Genomic DNA, 24,076 nt, shown 5'->3' on the forward strand with positions numbered 1-24,076 from the left:
TTTTAGTAAGAATCTCCTTAAAATAAAAAATATTTTTTTGAAAAAACAAAGTATCATTTTTAAATAACATACAAATAAATGAAATTGTAATTAATTATATATTTTCAGTTTAAATTTTCGTTTTACTTACAGATATATATTAGTGAAATCAAAGAATAATTGTTATGAAGAGAATATTTTCTGACAATGAATTAAAAATAGTTGTAAATAATATATACATATGTAATATAAATTCTTTTATATTTATATTTTAAGTTTATATGTTATATTTTATACTAGAATGTTTTTTATACCTACATATATATATAAGACGTACACACTTTTAATTCTACATAATAATCCCTGTCGCTGTAACAAATTAATTATACGTTATTAAAAGATTTAACGAGAACAAAAAATAAAATCGTAATGGAATAATGCTTTTGTCACGCGCGGCGATAAACTATGCTTGTAAACAAACCAAATTGCTATGACGGTGATAACATATATCATAACTAATATAATTCTTATACAATATATAATTAATAAAAAATTAAGATATTACAAAAAGATATTACTTTCTGACGTATAAAGTCGTTTTTCACTATTCTCACAATGCTAATGCAAAATAAATAATATCATTCAAATTTAATTCCATGAGGGACCAAACCCGTTGCAATAAAAGCTGTACCAGTGCGATATGGCTGGATCGATCAAGGTTCACTACTTCACTGGTAATTGCTATAACTCTAATAATCCATTTTCTAACAATGGTTACCCAATTTTAATCTACTCATGATTATTTGTCGAATGTGTTATTCGCCACTGGAGCGGTGTAAATTATTCTAACACATCAATGTCGAATCAGTTTTAATATAATTATAATTCACTTTGATAAAACGTCAGTCTATGTTTGTATTTCGCCCGAGAAAGATGCAGGAAGCTCAACGTCTTCGTGGCTTGTTCTCTCTAGTATTGGTGCTTTTGTTTATAGACAGCTGGTTTGTCACGAACGGATATCCGAAGCAGCTTATCAATCCTTGGATAAGACCATCATTAATATCATCGAAACTGATGAAAACAAGAAGGGCCTCTGGGACAACTATTAGTTACAGACGTGAGTAAAGAAAAAAAATTTATTCTTTAATTATGCCTGAAGAGTGTACAAACATTTAGAAAGTGCCACGAGTCACGGAGATATCTAAAAATGAAAATGACTAAATAAACTTGATATTTTATAAATATAATATTTATTTTATTTTATAAATATAATATTATTCTTAGTTGATTCATGGTCTCAGTATGATAATCCTGAAGAAGGTACAAAACGAGAGGGGGATTTACAGCTTTCGAAAACGGGAAAAACCATTACAACCGATGAAACTTTACTGTGGCCCAATGGTATTGTGAATTACTACGTTCATTCGTCGATAGGTAAGCCATTTTTGTAATTCTAAATCGGGTGATCTACACAGAATCAAGATGAGCTCACAATTAATAATATGGAACGTTTATATGTTCCATTCAAAGTCAAACATATCTGCTTATCAAATCTAAATATTTAAAGATTTTATTTTCGTTCCAGCTAATGAGCCGATGAAATTCGCTGTGCTGGAAAAAGCGTTACATACCATAATGTCCAAGACATGCATTAAATTCGTGCGTATACAAGAACACGCAAAGCTCCCTGCAAATATGAGTTGGGTCAATATCACGGGTCACCGGAAAGGTTGCTTCTCCAATTTAGGACATAAAGCATGTGGGCCTACTACTTTAAACCTAGACGTGAACGCGTGCTTCCGTACGATTGGACACGCGATACACGAGATGTTGCACATTTTAGGTGTATACCATGAGCATATGAGACCAGATCGCGACGAATACATTACTATAATGTGGGAAAATATAAAAAAGGGTAAACAAGAGGCTAATCAATTTAATATCAAACTAAAAAGAGAACTAACAAAAGATTCTTTAAGGAAATGCATTCAACTTCTATATATTGAATAATACCGTAATAACCGATTATGGTTTACCGTACGATTACGACAGCATAATGCACTATTCTATGACGGCGTTTTCTATTAATAAGTCGCTTCCTACAATAATACCTACGGTAAATAATATCGAAGATCCTTCAAAAACTAAATAAAATTTTCAATACTTTATTAAATTTGATTCTTAGCACCGAGCAATATATATATATAGCAATATATAATTTTATTGATTGAATCGATAAAATAAAATTATGCTTTTACAGTTGTCTTATGTAGAGATCGGTCAAAGAAGTCACTTGTCATATTATGATATACAGAAATTGCGAATTGCTTATAATTGCAGTGCCGTCGATACTAATAAATTGAAAAAGAATGAAGAATCCAACTTGGAAAAACCCAAGAGACGCAAAGAATTGCCGCAACAAAATAAAACAGACATTAAAATAAAAGTAAAACCACAAATGCCGATGATTATTATACAGAATTCGATATCAAACAAACTGGATAAGAATGCTGACCTAGAAATGCCAATGAACAAATTTAATCAAGTACCTTTTCTTAAATCTATATATCCTATTAATTCTATTCAGTCTAATTATTATCGTGTGTCTCTAAGTCCAATGTATCGATATATAAATTTTCATATTTATTTGCATAAGAATATTTGCATAAGAATTAATAATAAAACACATACAAAAAAATAAATTTTTTTAAGTAAAGTTAAAAAATAAATTTAATTGATGTTAAGAAAGAATATATATACATTTTACCAAACAAATTCTAATGAGAGATTTTTATATCATGATCATATCAGTATTATCGTTAATTATGACTATTAATTTCACATCCACAAATCTTTAAATGGATATCAGTTTTACATATTTTTATTCTTATTTATAATTGGTTTACAGTTAGTCAGTATTCTTTACTTTTGTCTTTTCGTTTATGATCACTATGTTTCGAATGTCTTTCTGATGATTTATTGCGATCTCGAGATTTATGTTTCTTTTCGTGGTATTTATCTTTGTGTTTGTCTTTGTTTCGATGTTTGTCTTTTTTATGTGACTTCCGTTCCCTCGAATGCGAAGACTTTCGATATTCACGTCTGTGCTTTCTCTCCATTTCATCTGAATATCTCATCTGCTTATCTCGATCTCTTGATCGATGATTTCTTTCTTCTGAACGCTCCCTTCTTTGACTATCTCTTTTCTTCTTATGATAATGATGATCGTTTTTTTCAAAATTATAATCGTCATAGTTGCGGGAAGAAGTATGAAATACTTTATACAAACGTTCTGTTCTGTCTTGTATCTGTTCATGATCGAAATCGTCTGTTTTGGTATTCCGAACATCTGTTGCACGTTCAGAATTACTTTGTCCGGAGATATAATCCACATATATTTCCATTTGTTGATTAATCACTTCTCTGAGAATTTCAACGTGAGATTTTTTATTTGTATGAACGCCTTTATGCTTTGCTCTACGCCTTTTCAAGTTACGCTCTTGTATTAACAACTCCAAAAATGACAATTCTTTATCTTCTTTTTGTTGTGGCTCCCTGGAAAAACAAATGTAACAATATTTATAAATTTAAAAAAATATGTAATAAAATAAGTAGTACATAAATATCTAGCACACATTATATATATCTATATACATTAATTCCAAATAAGTAAGAAAGAAATTTAAATACAATCGAGATTAGATATTGGTTGCCTATTAATTTTTTTTAATTTTTAAATTTTAGCTACAGTAAACTGTGTGGCAATTATATTGTCGGTCTTTTAGAACACATAACTTAAAGTTAAAACAATTCACATATTTCAATAATCCTCAATTCGTTGTTACAAATATTATAAAACACACTATAAAGAACTTTGTGCAAAAAATATGAAATATCCTGAGGTCAGGAAGCATTATCATCGAATTGAAGATCATTTTAATATATGATATTGTTTTTTTCAGCTTTAAGTTAGGGTTACGTTCTAAAAGACCAACAATAATCAGCGTCCAGTTTCTGTAGCTGAAATTAAAAAATTAATGGGCAACCAATATTTAGCCTCATCTATATTTAGCTTTTTTTCCTTACTTATTTGTTGTGTATATATAACGACTTTATTAAAACTATTTGTTAATTCTAAATATCATCAGTTCATTAAACTTACAGATTATTAATGTTTGCAATGTCGTCTCCGATGTCTGGCTTCGAGGTATTAGCAATAACATAGTCATACAGCGCTTTCCTCTCGTCGCTGGTGAAATCTATGACAATCCTATCAGATGTACGCGGTACTAACCGCTCACCCATACCTATCAGTGTTAAGAATTCATATTTTTCATAGTTATAACAATATAATTATAAATATCAAAATATAATAAAAGCTATAATATAAGGTATAATAAAAGCTCTTGTGCAATTTTAAAGAAATAACTGTACAGTTCTTTCAATTGCATTACTAGACAGGAAAAGAACATTATTAGATTGCAAGTAATGTAGCATACGCATTTCGTTTTTATATAAAATATTGAATAAAGGATATGTAAAAGGATATATTGATTCTGCACCAAGTATAACATTCACAACTCGCTGGAAAAAATTCCATTTGTCATTCAAGAGGCAGAATAACACATATAATCGTCAAGTTTTTACTAACCGGTGCGCATCGCTGGATTTTGTTCTTTAGCCTTCTTGAGAATTTGTTCTTGCAGTTGCTCATCTACAACAGACATTTCATTAGAGGCGTAGAAAGTTTGAGTTTCAGGGCTACGTTTGGAAACGTCACCCGAGTGTTCTCGTGCATCATTTTATCCTTGTTTAACAGTCGATGAACAAGAAGAATAAAATGATACATTGGGACACTCGAGTGATGTTTTCGAACGCAGCTTAGGAGGCTCAACGCACTTGTACTAGAGAAGTTTCTTACCAAACTTTATGCAAAATGGTGAATCCTCCGGTAAAGTTGGCTCTGATAACGGGACATCTAACTTTCCGTATCCTTCAGCTTTCCATTGACAAGAGGCAAGGTGGTCATTGAGAGAGGCTTCGGTTAACCGATGGGACGGATCGTACGGGCATGTGAGATACTCCTTGTCCTACGTGAATGCAACAGTTCCATTGAAATCAACATATTCCAAGAAAAACAAATTCCAATTGTGCTTACCACATTTATCACGCTCTCCATCGTCCAGCCTAAAGTTCCAACGATGTTAGCAATTTCCTCGTTAACCGTATCGGTGAAGCTCTTCAGTTCCTCCAATTGTTGCTCACGAGAATCATTTATATTCTTCAACATTCTGCTCAATTCTGTTTCACGCGGGAATGTAAATTAACGTTAAACAGATCCAATTCATCGTACAATAATATCACAATGTATACAACAGTGCTTGTATAAAGCTCTTAGAATTAAAAAAGTGTCAATTACTTGTATATAACCTCTTTGAAATTACGTCGGATCGGATTGAGGTTAGAATACCCAGTTACTCCAGTTTACTCGTGCACAGGTGTGTCGTGTGAATAGTACACACACCATACACACCACACACCACACACACACACACACACACACACACGTTCGTCGTTCGATCGTCGTAAATGGAGGCATCTGTTGGTAACTACGTAAACCAACAAGCCACAAGCTGGTCGGCTGGTCACACACGCAACGTGCGATTTATCAATATTTATCAATATATTTACTGCCAATTCTGGCATTAACACTGCTGAATCTCTTACATGATCAATTAAATAATTGTGCACATGTCGCTACACGCGTGTAAACACTGTAGACAATCGTTCTTCGCAAACTATAGGTATTCGTATTTCGCACGTAGAAGTACACGTGCCAATTTGAAATTTGAAGCGCGCTCCGCAGCACTCGCACTTTTACACGTACATTTTTCACGTATCCGTCCAAATCTTTACAGAGAGAGAGAGAGAGAGAGAGAGAGAGAGAGAGAGCGTCGAATGAGATTATATATAGCGTCGATATGCGACTAATCAGTAATCACCGTAGTTCGCTGTGAAACACGCGGAAGCGATCCCGCGAAACACGCGGGTCCGATCATTATTTCGATCAAATCGTTTGTATCTCGATTTCGGAATATATCGATTGCGGGATCGCGCGCGCCTGGATCGGCCGCCATGACAGTCTTCGTCACTCTTTCGGCAATGGTGCGTGCGTTGGCTCGGAGCGCGCGGCGTGGAGAGCGCTCCGCAATTAATCGCGAATTTCACCCGTTGTAAGGATGCACCTGAACGCGAGGTTCGGTCGGGAATGTTGGCCGGAGCAACCGGCCATCGCCGGAACGTGTATCGGTGTTAACGCGGGGTCCTCGTGATCGGCGTCGTTTCGTCGGTCGCTCGACGCTGCGTCGTAATCAACGTACAAGTTTCGGAGCGCGCGGCGTGAGATCGCTCGTCGCAATTGATCGCGAATTTCACCCGTTAGGGATGCACCTGAACGCGAAGTTCTGTCGGGAGTGTCGGGAGTGTTGGCCGGAGCAACTGGCCATCGCCGGAATGTGTATCGGTGTTAACGCGGGGCCCTCGTGATCAGCGTCGTTTCGTCGGTCGCTCGACGCTGCGTCATAATCAACGTACAGTCTCGGAGCGCGGGGCGCGAGATCGCTCGTCGCAATTGATCGCGAATTTCACCTTGAATGCGAAGTTCTATCGGGAATGTTGACCGGAGTAACGAGCCAACGCGCCGGAACGTATCGGTTAACGCGTTATTTCGTTGATCTGCTGTGCCGTGCATCGTAATCAACGTACAGTTCCAATTCCGACGACGTAGGCGTACAAAAATCATCCTTACGTTCTTTCGCGAGGTAAGTTACTTGAAACGAGACTCTCCTCATCGTTGATATAACGTGTCGAAAAATTAATTCATACGCCTGTTGCATCCTAATGCCATGGAAAATCCGCCGCTGATTATGAATACAGAATAACCTATAATAACGCCGCGTGAAGCATTAATGGGATACAATTCTTATTAGAGGTCTTTTATTCTCGAAAAATTTCACATATGAAAACGGACGAAAATACTATAATATATGTATATTGTAGATTTCCCTGTATTTATTGTATGCGAAATTTTTCTAGAATAAGAGCTCCCAGTAGCGCGAACGTACGGCAGTTCCGTCAAGAGAAATTCGTGCGATCGTAGTATCATTGGTTATAGTTTATACTGTACCAGTAATACGAACATATAGCAATTCTATCATGTAATTATACTGTGCGACTATAGTATTATACTACAGATTTTTTACAAATTAATTATTTGCATAAATTAAATATATTGTATGTTATACAAATACTTTAATTCGAATATACGCATTATTTATATAATAATTGATAATATTTATGCATATGGTAATAGGTACTATTTATACATGTAGTAATTAGCAGTGATTATAATTATTTTGATTAGCTATTATTTAATGTACTACTCGTTAGTCTGTAAATTAGAAATGCAAAATTATTGCAGTAAATTTTTATTTTTTAATTATATGTATGAATTAATTGAAATTTGTAGTATTTTATATATTTGTATTTATCGACAGTGTTGCTATTATTTTTATGATTACTATTGGCAGTTTAGTAAATTAGAAGTGAAGTCGCCATAGTTAATGTACTGTAATTATGTATAGGCTTTTTTTTTATATTTCTATAATTTTTCATAAAAAATTTTTTGTATTTTTTTATATTTTTAATGTACTTAAATTTTTTAATTGCATTAGAAATGTAAAAAAAAACTTTTGATATGCAGTATAATAATTGATTATAATTAGATTGCTGTAGTTAATACTGTAGTCGCTACGATTGTAGAATTATTTATTTCATTGTTTGAATTATAATTTTATGGCAATAAAAGCAAATGTTGCATTAAAATAAACATGTAATATTTAATATGTCAAGAAAACTATTAGATGACAGTTTATTTATTATAGATAGACGCAATCAGCGGCGGTAAATTTTGACACTACAGAAATAAATTTGATTTGAAAATCTTTACATCGAGATTTTTGTGACTTGTGTACTACATTTAAAGGAAAATATTCTTTATCATATGTTCGTAATAATAATTAATTATAATTTATGCGCGGACGCGTCGCAAGAAAAGAAAACTAAAGAGAAAACTCTGCCTTACATTTCACATTTTACTACGTGAAGATATCGTAGCATGAATTTGTGATTTTCGCGTTTCTTCGAAAATGAAACGTGCGGATCAAGTTTCGGAGTTCGTTTAGTGATGTGCGTACTCGTTTCTAGGGATAACTGTTTCTTCGATGGAGCCGATGCGGATCATTTGAGGCGGAATTTGCAACGGGTGGAGTAACTGCAATATCACAGGTGGTGAGTAAGATTAGTTATTTATTAATTAAATATATATTTATATGTGTAAAACTGTAATTATATATGCGCGCGTACATACAATTGCTATCATTTATTAAATATTTTTTAAAATATTTGAATATATCTATTCGAAAAAATTTGTCATACATTTTATATATATTAACATTTTTATTGAACATTTAAAATATTTGATGGCTACAAAATTAAATCAGTAAGAGTTAATTAATTAATTTCAGAAATTAATCTCTAAAAATTTTTTAGTTATTGTACATATTTTTAGTTTATTTCCTGAAATTCAAGTAATATCAGTTCTTATTTTGATATATTTTTTTAAATTGTATCTGAAAAATTTTTTTATAAAAATTTATTAGACGTATAGATAAAAAAATATTGAGGTATGAATATCTAAAAAAAAAACGAAAAATATAAAAATAAAATATTTAATTGGAAATAATATATTAAAAATAATATCAGAAACTATTAAAATAATTATTTATATAAATTGTTGTATATACAATAGCTGCACTTTAGTCAAAATGAGAATAATTAAATACTACGTGATGATCAACGTGTTATATAAAATTGTATGATGCAAATCACGTAATAATTATAATACATTAATTCTTCCATTTGAAAGTATACGTAATTGAGGTACACCGACTAGTGAGAGTGCCCATTTATTATACTATACGATACTGATATCATCTATCTTCTTAATAAAAAAATTATTATTTGCCGTTATTGACCGTATAAATATTAAAGATTACTTTTGCGTCTAATTAAACTCCGACGATTGCGTTCTCGTTTACGACTTGCATTTCTGCGTATAAATAATAAAATAATCAGTCAGTGGCGCGCGCAGCTTGATTAAAAAACTCCTACAATATGGTAGTTCTAGGCGTTCGTCTATTTCTAATGGAAAATTTCCCGTATATTTGCTATTTCTTTTACTGTATAACGGTCTTCGAAATGTTCAGAGAGGTTGTTTGCATTTCAACAAATGGCGTAGCAAAAGAATCAACGCAAAAGCGGGATAACGTCGGGCGAATAGCGTGCAAACGTTGCAGTCCCGATGAATTCATGAAACGCTGCTTCGAGTCAACAGTGTTTCAACGACCGCTTTAATTAAAGTCAAATTATGCAGGGAAACGTACGTGCTAACGAACATTCAAATGCGCATTCGAAGGAACCGGATCCGGTTCATGTGGCGTTCCGACGATCAGAAAAGTGCTTATTACAAGCCGTCACCATGGGCGTATAATCCTCTTTCGATTTATCTTTTGATGAATAATAATTAATCTTTTGATAATTAATTTCAGTCGTTGCAGCATTGAATTAACTTTTTTTTTATATATTGAAGAGAAGGTATATAAAATAGTATTCTATTTTATGGAACTGATTATGTGTTTGAGAGAGTAAATATCTGAAATATTACAATGAATTTTGTTTAGCTGATTACTGAGAAAACAATAATCTAAAATTATTATTCACATCTGACATTCGTCTTCCTAAAAGCGATCAGTTCTTGGCTTAGCCACGTTAATTGGAGACAGTCGGTACAGTCACGACAATTTTCCTATCGATAAATCCATCGGCGGTCGCGAATATTTCCGACTTCGGCCAGGAAGAAAAGAAGAATCACTAGGTGCCGTGAATCAAAACGACAGCTACAAAAGGCAAGACAAAGTGCCTTCTCGCCGTGAGAGAACCAAATTCGCGCGCGAATCGCGCGGATGTTCCCGTCGACGTCTCCGATGAGAAAGCAGAGCAGAGAAGGGGACGGGGGGGAGGGTAGAGTAGACGAGAGACAGAGAGAGAGAGAGAGAGAGAGAAATATAGAGTGAAAGAGCGAGATAAAGAGAATCGCGAAAGAGAACCGCGGTGAAACGGGGTGGGAGAGAGGCGAGAGGCGAGAGAGCGAAATGGCTCTCGACTGCCGCTACCAGACAAAGAAGCCCGTCAAGCACGATGATGGACGCCTTCATGAACGACCCTACGGAGCCCCGTACATCACTTTTATTACCGCCGTCCTCATTTTCATATTTCATATTTACATTTCTAGACCGCCGTAAATCAGCGAATTTATGGGTAATTAGGCCTTTGTGCCGTGTGGAAGCCCACACCCGAATCCGCCGAGGGCTCGGGGCTTATCGAACGATACGAAGTGCCGGCGGCGGCGGCGGCGGCGGCTTATACCACCGTGGAGAGGGCGGACTTTTCCCTTTCGCACCCCCTCGGCATCGCCGACAGCGGCGCGGCCCCCGGCTCGACTCGTTTCTTACCACCGCGCGCGGAGAAACGAGTGGAATGACTTCTCCCGACGAGTTTTTCCGTACGGAGCACCGCTCCGCCCGCGCTTCTCTTCCCGCCTCTCCAAAGAGATTTCTGAAGTTCGTGAGGGTGGAGGGAGGTGGGACTCCGAAGTTTCCGGGAGTAATAAAAATCTAGGGCAGATTGGAAGGATTGTTCAATTTTATTTACCGCGATGTCCGCCGCGAAACGTGTTAAAACTTTTACATTCTCTTCGTTAAGGCGTCTCGTATCGCGGCTGCATCGCAGCTTCGCGTGATACACCTCGAAGATTCGCTCGTGGCGAATCGATCATGCGTATGGATTAGGTTCGTTAGATTTCATTCGCCGAATTCGCTTTTATTAGACGAAACAGTGTCTACAAATATACATTTAAATTGGAACTACAATATAATCTGGTGAATAAAATTTTGACGAGTTTATAAAGCCTATAAACTATAGACAGATTTCTCTTCTGATGATTGCTAAATATACGAGTATCGTGCATTATTTCCTAAGTTTATAAAGACTATATTAATTCCCTTATTATTATGTTATCTCATTTATACTTTAATTATCTGATTTGATTCTACTCGCTTTCACATCAAGAAAAAATTCATTCCTATTTAATTAATTAATTTAATTTTACAAGGAAATTTAAATTTTTCGATTTTTGGAAAGTTAAAATTCCATTTTAGATAGCACGTAACGTTATTTCGAATAATCAACGGCCGCGACTGAAACATTAATTTTCGCGGGGATCGTACTTATCTTACATATTTGCAACAACGGACAGGATCTTATGACAGCTTCAAGAAAGGCGTCGGAAGTTCACGTCGATGAACGGGAGCTATTTCGAGTTCCTCAGCGTTGTTCGAGGAGAAGGCACTGACGTTAGCAGCGAGCTACGAGCCGTTGAGCGTATTACGGCCTCATAAAGGTCTCCGTTAATATTTAATAGTGCGTTTTAATGGTGCACGCAGGTGCGAGTACATCGTGTCGTCTACTTTCCGCCCTCCTCGTGCATCCTAAGTATCTGTTAATGACGGCTTACAACGAAATGGCAAAGTTCCCTTCCTTCGGCTGTTCTTCCTAGCCCTATCCGGTTCGCTACATTGATGCGAACCTGCCGTTGCGATTGTGCAATGTTAAGATGTTTCTTAAATTATGGTTTTCAACGAGAATTCAACGAAAATTACTGTAGAAATGGTAGCCTTTACTTTTGAAATCTTATGGCACTTGATCTTTCTATTTTTATTATTTTATTTATTATTTTATTATTTTATTCTTTTTATATAAATAGCATGAAATCATTCTCAATTTAAATAATAGTGATCACAATCAAATTTTAGGATTAATTATTGAATATAAAAAAAATAATCGCGTAATTAAAGATATATTTCAGAGAATCTTATCGACTTCTATTAAATATTTAATAAGAAAGCAAAGTCGGCAAACTGAAAACCAAATCCAAGATCTACACATAAAGAACGGTTTTGCTAAAGGCAAATGGTTTATCTAGAAATTTGGTTGGATACAAATCTGTAAGTAATTTTGTTGGATTATCAAAAATAATTATTTGAGACGTTCGAATTGCTTACTAGAGTGTCAAAAGTTTTTGCAGCATTATTTTATCATGCTTGAGCATTTTTATGTAATTATTTTGATGGTCCAACACAAAATTATTTTCAGATCTATCTAGCTAAAATTTTAGATAGTTCAGCAAAACCATATTGTTTCGTTTATATTTAGTTAATACTTAATATGTACGTTAATATAGCATTAATCATTAAATATCTTAAAATATTATGATCGTTACGTTCATTTGCGCTTTTATTTATGAATCGCATGCCAAATCTTCATAACATATTTATTATATCGAAACGACGCGTTCAATTACCAAATACTGATCAATATTGATAACTGTATGTAACAATACATCAGCATCAGGACATTCGCATTTATGCAAATTATTTGATTCGTGTTGCAATATTCGGCAAACCGTCTCTAAACATTTGTTGAATGTTTATCTGGTGCATTAGCAGCTTACAGTGCATATCTAAATGCGACCACTCGCCCAATACTTGTCAAGCCGAGATAGGTAATGCTTCGTATAGATCATATGACGCGTATGACAATGTAATAATTCATATCAACGTGATAATTCCACAATTGGATATGACAAAAGCAAAATTTGTTAAATAAAATATGATATATTTATATTTGTCTCGCGTACATTTGATCAATAAATGCGGCGTTTAGAAAAAAACACTAAATCCCTTATGACACATAATTTGACATAAAAAAATTTTACTATGTTTCAAGTTTTGTTGATGTAAAATTTCGTTACCGTGCAGTGATGACACATATACGTTACCTCGTAACAAATTCTTAAGTAAAATGTAGCATATATATTACGTTCTCTCTAAATTTTCTGAAGTGACTTTCACTTTTTTGGAGTGAATTTTCACTCTTTTGGAGTGAATCTCACTCCAAATAAGTGAAAATACTGCCACTCGAATGGCCGAGTGGCAATATTTTCACTCCAGAAAATTTAGAGAGTTGAATTATTATATTAAGATTATTTAGCCCTTTTCACAATTCTCTCTGTCAAATAATCCTAAAGTTTAGAAACGCGAAAAAGAGAGATAATCTCGTTCCGTTGACCATGCTACAGGAGATCAAATCGCGGATCATTTGCGCCGGTGGAACGTTTGACGAATGGCTGTGTCGTCCGGGGCCGGCTTAAATCAAGTGTATCAACGTCTCGCAGCCGTCAGTGCCTTGGATAGGCTATCGGTTGAAACAAACGCGTTGTCGCGGCGTAATTCCACATCCAGCGCGAGTGAATTATACGCGTGATTGTCGCACGATACAATACGCAACGAATGCGTGATGAACGATCGGCGATGGCGACCGCGCGCGCTTCGAGCCCGCTTCGACGCCTTCGTGCTGCGTGACCGGATTCGATACGCGCGGCTCTTTGATTAGCTCGCGGCCACGCTCGTTTTCCCGCCTGACGTATTTGCCGCCCGCGAAGAATAACAATCAATTGTTCCACAGTGCTTTATCGCCGTCTTGTGTTTATAATTCTCTCTCTCAGCATCTCTCGGCCGCGTGTATTTCATCGATCGACGGTCGTATATATACGAGCGTGCCCGTTAAAAAGGTCGGCTCGGTTAATTTGAAATCGCTCACTTCCCCCTGCTCGTCGCCCCGCGCCCATTTAATCCCCGAGCAAACTAATCTCGTCGTTTCTGCCAATCATTCTTTCGGTAATTTACGACTGATATTCCCCGCGATGACGAGTACACACGTGGTTGCGATGGAGCGAGCTCTAACGACCGATTCGAAACGATTAACAGTCGATTAGTTCTCCTCCTCCATGACTGCCACGTGTGTGTACGTGATCTTTTTCGTGCGCGTGTGCGTGTGCGTGTGCGCGTACGAGACGAATCGTGGAAGTCCGTGTTCGATCCGCTTCATATCTTAATGAGACCCGTTTGTCGTTTAAAGTTCGCCCGCTTCCATAGGGTGGCAGAGGCGTGCAAATCAAAACGGCGATTCTCTCCCTAAACCCTTTAATTAGCAGTCATAAATTGTAGCAATACAAGTTGATAATGCCTCGCCTGGTTAATTTATGTCTTCGAATTACGCTCGCTGAACGGATCCCAAAGTTTTGCATAATCGTCCTTATTCCATCGCGATAGTGCCTTTCTATTAAACAACTTTCCGCGCGAAAGACGACTCCTGACTCTTTATGCATGATGGGTCTGATGTAATCAGTGATATATCGCACATTTATATAATTTATGCAGCGCGATACGAATCACAAAATGTTCCAGAGTTATTACACTTCCCTCCATTTATCGATTCGGCAATTGTTTCTTGCCAAGATTCGAATGGCAGTCCTATTTTTTTTTAGAACTTTTTAATATTTTTAATCTTTTAATAATTTAAATTTAAATTGTAAAATTATTTTAAAAATTAGATTTTCAATTATTTTAAATTAAATAAGAAGGATTTGTTATTTATATTTGTGAAATTCAGTCCGCCAAAAACTCTCCATTTTCATACACATTCTACGCCCACAATTGTTTATATATATAACTCTATTAATAAATTATTGAGGCTCGATACTATTAAGAAAGCATTAATTCCTCACAATCAGTTTAGAAAAAAAATGTATTGAACTGCAGGTATTTAATAAATTATTAAAATTCTATTTAAAAAATCAGAATAAAAAAATTTAATTTAAATACAGAAATGTATTTAGAAATATGTGCCCAGATTTTGCGATTTTCGAGAATTATTTTTCAAAAATTGCGATTGTTCCAGTTCGTACAGTTATTTCTTATAATATATCGCTCGCTGAAGCGCTGCGTGTTATAAATTAATTATTAATCATCAGATGGATCAAATCGCATAAAGATGCATTCTTAAGGAGTGGACGTAATGTGCGTATATTTACTTTAGTACCCACCTGTTGCAGTAACCTAGTTTCTCTCTTACGTACACCCACCGGAAACTTTTTAAACTTCCCAAGGATCTCCTTAAATTCCCGACCCTTACATGACGTTTAAGAATGCGCAATTAACTAGGTACGCAGTTATAAAAGAGACATTTCGCACGCGTCCTTCTTTTTTCTTGTTCGCAATGTAAGTATAAATGAAAACTTTAGTGTAAAAAACATTTCACATTTATTATTTAATTCTATCTATTTTGAATTAGGTCGGGCTACGGTTTTCATGAATTCAGAAAAATCAATAATCATTTCTAATCATATTTGTTGAACATCAGCGATTAAATTCAGTCGCGCTTAGCAAGCGGTACCATCGATCGTATCCTTGTGTTACACGTGGTTTCTGAATTACGTACCAAGATGTCGCGACGATGCAATTGCAGCTGATGCTGCAATTGCGCGAAAATAAGAAAAAAGAAGAAATGTCATATATTGTAAACATTAATCGACAGTTTGAGGTTGTAAAATTTTGATACGCTGGCTTTTGTATTTATTAATACGAGAAGCTAGCGAGCGATTTAATTGCTTCGCATATCATGTGTCATAATTTCTATATATAATAGTATCGACTTTGTAATATTGACTTGAGAATAATTGAGATAACAAATTTTGTAGAATATCGAAAAAGTCTTATATATTATAAATCTTAAAATTAGAAAAGCAAAATAATCGCTTTCTAATCTGAGAGACAAATAACTGGAGGGAAGTTTTCTTAACATACATATCGAACTGTAAAAAAAAAAATAATTCTTTTCAAGATCATTTCACTATTATGAGATTCTGACTCGGAAAATTCCTAGATCTTATCGTGTGTACGGAAAACGTGAGGAGTCATTGTTATTCCTATATTGCTGAAGATGACTCAAATCAGAGCCAAAATGTTCAAATTACGGAATTTTGGAAGTACACCAAGCAAAACGGTTTGAATTTTTACGTAACAGCTACGTTTAATTCTCATTAACTTCTTCATTTCTTAATTTAGTTTTCTTAAATTCGAGAGTTAGTTTCTTTGTTTAAAAATAACTATGTAGAATTAATAAAGAGATCGTATTAACTAATATAGGAAGCATAATAATAAGTCGAATGAAAAACGAGTTATAAATATAATCAACCAAAGAATCAATCTTTCAATATCTTCGGATTCTGAGAAACCCAATTTACTATTTCATGTTATGCCAAGTTCATTAGTTATAACTTTAACAATTTAGTTCACTCAGATATGCTCGCAAATCGATTCCACGAGATATCGTGTGACAAAAGACGTACAGAAAATGTTAAAGAAAACGCGTTTTTCCGTTCGCGAGGGCGCCAATTAACTGCGTTACGCGCAACCTATTATCCTCGGTCACACGCGAACCATTCCCTTCTCGCATTTGCACGGCGTGGTTGGAATAACTCGGCGCATAAAAAAAAGCGCGAGCGAGGAGTGTATGGCCAAATGGTACCCCCTTCTCGAAGTGGAAACGTCGGGCCCTGATCGAACTCAACGGCCCGCATTTGCATACAATCGCCCTTGCATTCGATCTTGTGCACTCTCTTGGCCGCGCGTATATACATCCTCCTCCTCTTCCACTTCTTCCCTTATTTTTTCTTCCTTCTTTCTCTTACCCTCTTAATGGCAGGCAACGCGCACGCTAATTCATTGTATATTTAATATCCAGGCATCTGCGCGCGGCGCGGCGGTGTGCGGTTGTTTTTGCTCGACGAGGCACGAAAAGGAGAAAATGCGTCGCGGCGCATCGAGCTAGAGGGAAAGGGCGAATGCGAGGGTGGTAAGAGGGAGAGAAGGGTTGAACGGGAGGGAAGGGTGACGAGGGGGAGAGACAGAGAGGGAAAGAGAGAGGAAGAGAGAGAGGAAGAGAGACAATCGCGGACATGGCGCGACGCGTCATTGCACGTGCACGTGCATTGATACCGATATTTATGCCCGCCAGTTAATCATGTCAAAGTCGTTTGATTTGTCGTTGGCTTTTATGGAGGGGAATTAAAACGTTCATTTCGCCACAGACACTCGCCAACAGTGACTGTCCTGCTGGTGCCGCTACTGGCTCTATGAGTTATTCTGTCGGCAGCCTTCAGGCCGAACGCGGCGGGGATGAGCTTTTTGTAAAATTAGCGTGCCTCGTTTACGCCGGAGAATTTGCATTTTTAAACGCGAGCCAGCGCGTCGGCCGGTCTCCCCCTCCCCCCCCCCCCTTTTTTTATCCGCCACGGTAAAATCGTCAAATCGGACGTGCTGTTGATGGACACGATGTAACGTATGAATAGCAAATCTGTATTCCCCCGTGGTTTCAATTGACCATGCGATTTCGAACTTCGCATTTACGCGAAATATACTTTCCGCAACGAAACTAAAACGAGGTCCGGATATTTCTAACTGAGTATAAAATGTGGCCGAGTATAAAATACGAATAATGTTCTACATACTTAAAATAGAAATCCACATTGAATATTTAGTTGCCGTCTGTAGTGTCTATCAATATCGATGAATAGTTTATCCCGCGTCGATCCGCGAGAATGTATTAGAGTTTTTCAGAGTTTTCCACGGGAGAGAAACATACGTTGTAGCTTTATTCAATCCATTTTGCTCGGCAAAGTTCTTTTCTCCTTCTGTCTAAAAAAAAAAAGATCGAGCGAAGAGAAACGCTTTGATGAAAGGCTCACGTACGAGCAGTATCGTTGCATGGACCTTGTAATATACATAAAGCTTTATTGCCTGCCATCCGTGGAAACTTCGCTGATTGTATTGCAGGACGATAACCGTATCTGTCGCTCCTGCAATTCTCGAAGCGTACTTGATCCATCCCCGTCTTTGACTCTTCCACTTTTATCCTCCTTTCGCCCGCTTCTCTATTCCACCGGCATGCCACGAGACTGCGATTTGTAATTTGATGTGTACGATAAAAATAGTATGCTGTCTGAAATTTATATATACGCATTCGCCGTGTAGCACAATTTTATTTTATTTTTACAAAATGTGTTCAATTTTTCGGAATTGTAAAATCGTTAGTTTACAAGCTTGTAATTTTTTAATTTTAAATTTCCATAAGTATTGTAACCGTGTTAATACAGAATAAAAAGGAATATCGTGATAGAGATATTGCCACTTTGGTCAGAAATCTCGTTAATAAGTCCAAGCTAGACAGAAAGAGGGAGAGAGAGAAAGCGAGAGAGAGAGAGAGAGAGAGAGAGAGAGAGAGAGAGAGAGAAACAGAGTTTACGAAGCCCGAACCTTCTTATTCCCTCCGGTTCGGAACAGGAGTTGAAGTTACACGACTAATTAATTGACGTCCCTAGCCTTTGTAGACGAGATGTCAGGTACTAAAGACAGACGCCGCAAGGCTCGCGTTTGTGTCTGCTTTCACGTTTACTGCCTTTGTCTTATTATAGATCATACTCTCACTGTATAAGCATATCTGGAACTTAGCTCGCACGGACTAAAGACTAATCTCACTGATTCTCTTTTCGATATCTTTTATTTTACAATCTCACGAAATTTTGATGTATTACATTTTCGAAATAAACCAAATATGGAAATAATACATGTTACATTGGCTTTATCACGATTCTAATGTCACATGGACAAAAAAAATTATTTTTGCGTGCGTATATTTTAACGAAGCTTAATTTCATTAAAATTATGCCAATTTCAATAGTCTCACGACTTGTATTTAAAATTGAATGTGTATGTGTGTGTGTGTGTGTGTGTGTGTGTAACCAAAATAATTTTAAAACAATTTTGAAATAATTCTATAAAGTCCGTGTGCGTCAGAGAAAATTTTGAGATATTATATGAAGCCATATAGGATAAAGTGATGTAACTCAGTTATACTGGCAATTTGGTGATAATTACATTTGCGTCTATGGGCGCATGGTTTGTAATCTATTTATTATCATCGTTTCAAAACTCATCTTTCAACGCAATATGTAATATATGCATATTATACCACATCAATATTTTTTTATGTTCAGCACATTTACTTTATTCGTTAATGAAGTCAAAATTCCATCACTTTTCCGTGAATATCTATGTTTAAGGTTTATTAAATTTTAGCATAACATAAAAAGAAAAATACAGCTTTAATCTTTTTATTGTACTTTTTTAAGTAATTTTCGTTTCATTCTTGTATCCTTATAATATCTTGTTGGTTCCTCTCTCTCAATCGACTTGGAACACGTTAAAAATTCACATGGCAATTGAGTCCGTCCCTTGAAGTTGAGGAAAGAGGGAATGAGGCGTGATCACACGCACCGATGCAGATCGTTGAGTGATTGATTTCGCGGATGTTGGCACCTTAGAGAAAATCATACGGCGTGCGAAAACGATAAAAAAACTGGGGGATAGGGGGGAACTGTCAGTCCTCTGGATCGACGAAAAGGCGCACCTGCCAGGCAAGTATCCGGGGAAGGAAGAAGATCGACGAAGGATGAATTCTCACGACGTGAACAAAGTTGGTCGATGGGCAGCGGCGAGGTGGGTCCCTGGTGGATCGACAGGCGTCCATCAAGGTGGGCAGGCGGTATGTAAGACTGAAAGAAGGGGGGGGGGGAAGGGGGCGAAGTAACGATGAAGGAGAGGAAGAGGAAATGAGTGGAAACCTGACGAGCTGCCTCGGTTTCTTTTCTCACCCCCTGGGAAACCGGGGTCCACAACGAGTGAAGGTGTAGAGCGTGAGAAAGATAGAGAGAGAAAGAATCAAATCGGACGTAGACGAGAATAGGAGAAAGTGAGCGAGACGGACGGAAGGAAGCAAAGCGAGACACGGAGACGGAGAGAAGGAGAAGGAACGGAGGCGGTGGAGGCAGCAGCATAGCAGCTTCTATCACGTCGGGCGAACGGGCGGACAGCTCGGAGGCGATTTGTCTTTCATTTCGGGCTAATTTATTGCGCCCAAGCAGCTCTCTTTCTCCCTTTCCCTACGCCCTCTTTCTTCCACGGTCGAGAACCCCCTCTCCCCCACCGCTTCTCTCCTGTGCCCCTCTGCGCCTCTTCGTCTCTCTAGCGCTATTCTCGACTCCGCACCATTCAGCCACGCCCCACCCAACTAATGTCCCACATAAAACTTGGTATCAGCGATCCTCAAACGGGGATTTACAATCCCTTCAAGCGCCGCTGTCACGATAAATCCTCCGGGGCGACGTCGATATATCTCGCGCGCGAATACTTCTGTCCCTAATGGATACCCCCTTGGTACATACAACCCGACGAGCCCCGGAGTCGAAACCAGTCCGGAACCTCTCCGTATATCCGAGCGACTGCAACTACCACCCCCCGGGCTCCTCCGGTCATTCCCCGCCGTCGTTCTCCGTCCTATCCGTCGAGATTCGACGGATGGATGCGGTCTAACGATCCTACCTTTTCTCTCGTTTTCCTTCCCCGCCGTGATACGCAATACACGCCGCGTTTCTGGCAATGTATCAGGCAACAACGACTTACTTCGGTATTATTTATCTATCATGTTATGCGAATCTTATGAAATGTGAAGTTCAGGCTCCTCTAAGACCTTAGATTTACGTAAATGCTATTAATAAGGAACCGAAACAGTCGCTGTTATGCAGGAAAATTATTCTTATTTAAAATAAGTATTAATTCTTCACAAAGTGATTCTTTTAGCCTATTTATTTAATTAATCTGCTCCACAAAAGTTATGTGAGTATTACTGGAATAATTTTTGTACTTAACAGTCAATGTGTAATTTTCTTTATATAATTTTCTTTCTTTTAAACGATTAAAAACACTTTTTAAAACACTTTTATTATTGCTGAATTAAACGATGTATAAAAATTTGCATGCATAACTTTTTAAATAATACTACATGTTAGGAACAGAAAAAAATTTTCCTTAAATGATAAATAGAGTCCAAAGAACCCTTATGCATTGATAAGAACAAATAGCACTTTTATAAGTATGTTTCATCTGTTAATGCTCACGTACTGAAGTCCGGCTATTTGCGCATATACGGAACGTTGTTTCCTTGAATTAAAGACCGGGCAATTAAATCCACCTTGCACCCGACTTGAATACGAGGGTGGTACGCTGGGAACGCACACGACGCACTCGAGCGGTCTCATTCTGGAAGTGGTAACGCGCAAGTAAGGAAGATATCGTTCGTTATCGCCATTTGCGCGATAGGATATCGCGGGGGGGTAAAAAAAAAGAAGCGAGAGCGCGCGCGGAAAGACCTACGCGGAAAACGCATTATCCCCGGTTATAACGCCGCCCCCTCCCCTATTAGGATATACCCGTCGTCGACAGTTAATAAGGGTAAGAGCGCGCGTTCGCGCAATTAAGAGCGGTAATAAGCGCCTTAAGGCCAATAAGATGTTTCCTAATGGAACTAGCTAACAACGCGCTGATCCAATTATCCGCGCGCGCATTAAAATGCGTGTAAAGAAGCGGCGGCCCGATGCGAGCGCGGGCGAGTCTTAACGCCGCGCATATATGACCGCCGATCGTACCCCGATCTCCGATTGTTACGAGGTCCCACAACCTTGGACGACAGTCTGCGCCTCTTCGTTGCCGCGCGCGTTCACGCGCGATATCCTCAAGGTATCTCGAATTCACGTGTATAAGCACGCTCTAATCCCCACGACGATAATGTTCGTCTATGGATTCCCGATTCGCTTAACGAGTAAACACCTTCCCGGTCGACCGGACCGGGAAAGTCGGTGGAATCTATGCGAGTTCTGTGCTGCGGGTTTCGTTTTCCCTCTCTCATCCTCTTTCCCATACCAAACAAAACGATTCTCCTTCTTTTCTTCTTACTTTGTCGTCGAACGACGGTGGGTATGAATATGGAGCAGCGTTGCTTCGTAATGCCACCCCCGTTGTTTCGCAGCCGCGTTCTTAACCGATGCAGGTGGCGGCGAGACGACGAGGGTAGACGCGAGCTGAGGGGTCGCAGGACGGTCGGGGGTGGGTCGGGCAGCGGAGGGCGTACGGCGGTTGGCACGGTGGCGAACGTAGAGAGAGAAAGAGAGAGAGAGAGAGGGACACACACACACATACACACGCACACATCGAGACGAGAGAGAGAGTGAGCCCGCGGCGGCTTCTTGTCGGAGGCTTTCGGCATAAGTCCTCGTTATGATTCAACACGCCTTAAGCCGGTCTTCACGGGCCGCGGCCACCCTCTGCCCGTCGCCACCGCCGGCGCTCTCTCTCGCTACTCCGCTAATTCCCCCGCAAGTTCCGCATCCTCCTCGCGTCTATTCCCAAAGCACGACGTCAAGGAATATTACGCGCTTTACCGTTTATACTAGAGGCAATGCGCCTCGTGTACATTCCGGCCGCGACGTAGCGAGGATCACGGAGTTAGCGGGGAACATTTCGCGAATGCCGCCGGCATTAACTTATCGCACGAATTGTAATGCGGGATCGTGGCAGACTGGCCGCGATTCTCGATATCTGCCATCGGGAACATCAGGTTATCGACACTCGCTGCAAAGATCACGGCAGGACGGTTTACCCATTACACTCTATTATCATAGTGCCTTATAAAATGTAAGATAAGATATTGAAACGTTTTAAATATCGATTCGAAAGAAATTGAACGTAAAAAATTTTTAATTAGATGTTGAAGAACATATCCTTACTTTTATTTTTTTCACTGAATATGCAAGAGAGAATATAAGACATTAAATCATAATACATAATAGAAGTAATAAATTCGATATTTGAACAAAAAAAGAATAAATATTCTCAAGACCAATTATTAACAATTATTTTAAACCATTCATATATTCTCTAAATAAATTAAAGAAAAATGCATCTATCATATTAATGATATATTAAACATGTACTTCTGATTTAGGGATAAAGTATTAATGTTTCAATATCATACGTAACAGTTTATGATGAAAGAAAATTAAAATTAATACATATAATGTTTGCAAATGTTTGTTTTATTTCTATACTACGAAGAACTATTAACACTTTAATGAAGAAGAGAAGGAAAAGAGAAGAGAAAAGCAGAGATTTATGTGTCGAGAAATACAAGTGCAATGGTTTAACCGTCACAACCGTATAAATTTACATCCAGCTAGAACTTTATAAAAATCGCAGGTGTGGACGGATGTTGAAAAAGTTTAGACAACCAGACCGTTTGTGAGAGATGTATAAATTTCGGAACACGTAACATTTTTTACATGCCCTTCTGAATAACGTTTTTTTTTTCATTAGGCCGCATTTTAGTCTCGCAATTATCTAATATCTCGATGATATTTATATTGTTTAATTACTTAAATTTTTAAACATTAATTGTGAAAAAATGAACGTTGAAAATTGAAGTTAAATTTTCATATCGCACTTTATTTACAACAAATTTATTAATTACTGTATTATTACGTTAGATTAAAAGATGCCCAGATTTATATTTTTTAGATAAATTGGTTGCTTTAAAGTTATCTTTGCTACATCGGGAGTAACTACCGTTTTTCATCGTATCGCAACAAAAATGTATCAGTCGCGACTGCTGCAAATAAAACCGAATTGGATCTCTCAACGGCTTCTCAGCAAATTTCCGAGAAGAACGATTTTCACGCTTTAGTGCACGATTCCAGCGAAACCACTTATCTGATTGAGTCTCGCTTTTGTGAGAGTCTTTACCTCGTTAGTTGCCATTGGTCGAGCCGTTCGGACGCTATATAGAAATTTTGATACGTACAACATCGTGCGCAGACCAAGCAATGTTATATGGCATATGGAAAATGTAAACGGCATAATATTATCTTTTATTTTATTACTGATGATTAAAAGTACTATAATATCATCATTATTCCTGCATCATTATTTTACACCGTGATATTTTAACGAGCGCTTTTATTAAAAACGTCAAGAATTTATTTTATTTTATACATCACTGAAATCGTTATAAACGTGAAAAAACACGTATAATTCTGAACGGAACGATTTTTCAATCGTTTGAACGCGCGCGC

The 24,076-nt window shown here is 37.5% G+C and overlaps 2 protein-coding genes and 1 long non-coding RNA gene across 4 annotated transcripts in view; 2 read left to right on the plus strand and 1 right to left on the minus strand.

Moving 5' to 3' along the window:
- Positions 1-912: 912 nt before the first annotated feature.
- Positions 913-2,802, plus strand: LOC105453438 (zinc metalloproteinase nas-4-like). Its single transcript, XM_011695399.1, has 6 exons — positions 913-1,096; positions 1,264-1,413; positions 1,565-1,894; positions 1,959-2,095; positions 2,240-2,524; positions 2,791-2,802. The coding sequence occupies exons 1-6, from the start codon at positions 913-915 to the stop codon at positions 2,800-2,802; spliced, it is 1,098 nt and encodes a 365-aa protein (XP_011693701.1).
- On the minus strand, positions 2,682-5,493 carry LOC105453415 (U11/U12 small nuclear ribonucleoprotein 48 kDa protein-like). Of its 2 annotated transcripts, none has more exons than XM_011695360.1 (6): positions 5,399-5,493; positions 5,138-5,280; positions 4,901-5,069; positions 4,631-4,693; positions 4,142-4,286; positions 2,682-3,534 (listed from the first exon to the last, which is right to left on the minus strand). In XM_011695360.1, exons 2-6 carry the CDS (start codon positions 5,267-5,269, stop codon positions 2,892-2,894), a joined length of 1,152 nt encoding a protein of 383 aa, XP_011693662.1. In that variant the 5' UTR covers positions 5,270-5,280; positions 5,399-5,493; the 3' UTR covers positions 2,682-2,891. The 2 variants fall into 2 exon arrangements, with proteins under 2 accessions (XP_011693662.1, XP_011693663.1); XM_011695361.1 differs by having other exon boundaries at positions 5,410-5,491.
- A 639-nt stretch (positions 5,494-6,132) lies between these two features.
- The window catches only part of LOC105453416, a 37,225-nt gene continuing 19,281 nt past the window's right edge, over positions 6,133-24,076 (plus strand). Inside the window, exons 1-2 of the long non-coding RNA XR_974866.1 lie at positions 6,133-6,800; positions 8,245-8,328. This is a non-coding gene — a long non-coding RNA (uncharacterized LOC105453416). The remainder of the gene's footprint in view (positions 6,801-8,244; positions 8,329-24,076) is intronic.

Source organism: Wasmannia auropunctata, unplaced genomic scaffold, assembly GCF_000956235.1.
Source record: "Wasmannia auropunctata unplaced genomic scaffold, wasmannia.A_1.0 LD336000.1, whole genome shotgun sequence".
NCBI classification, from domain to species: Eukaryota; Metazoa; Arthropoda; class Insecta; order Hymenoptera; family Formicidae; genus Wasmannia; species Wasmannia auropunctata.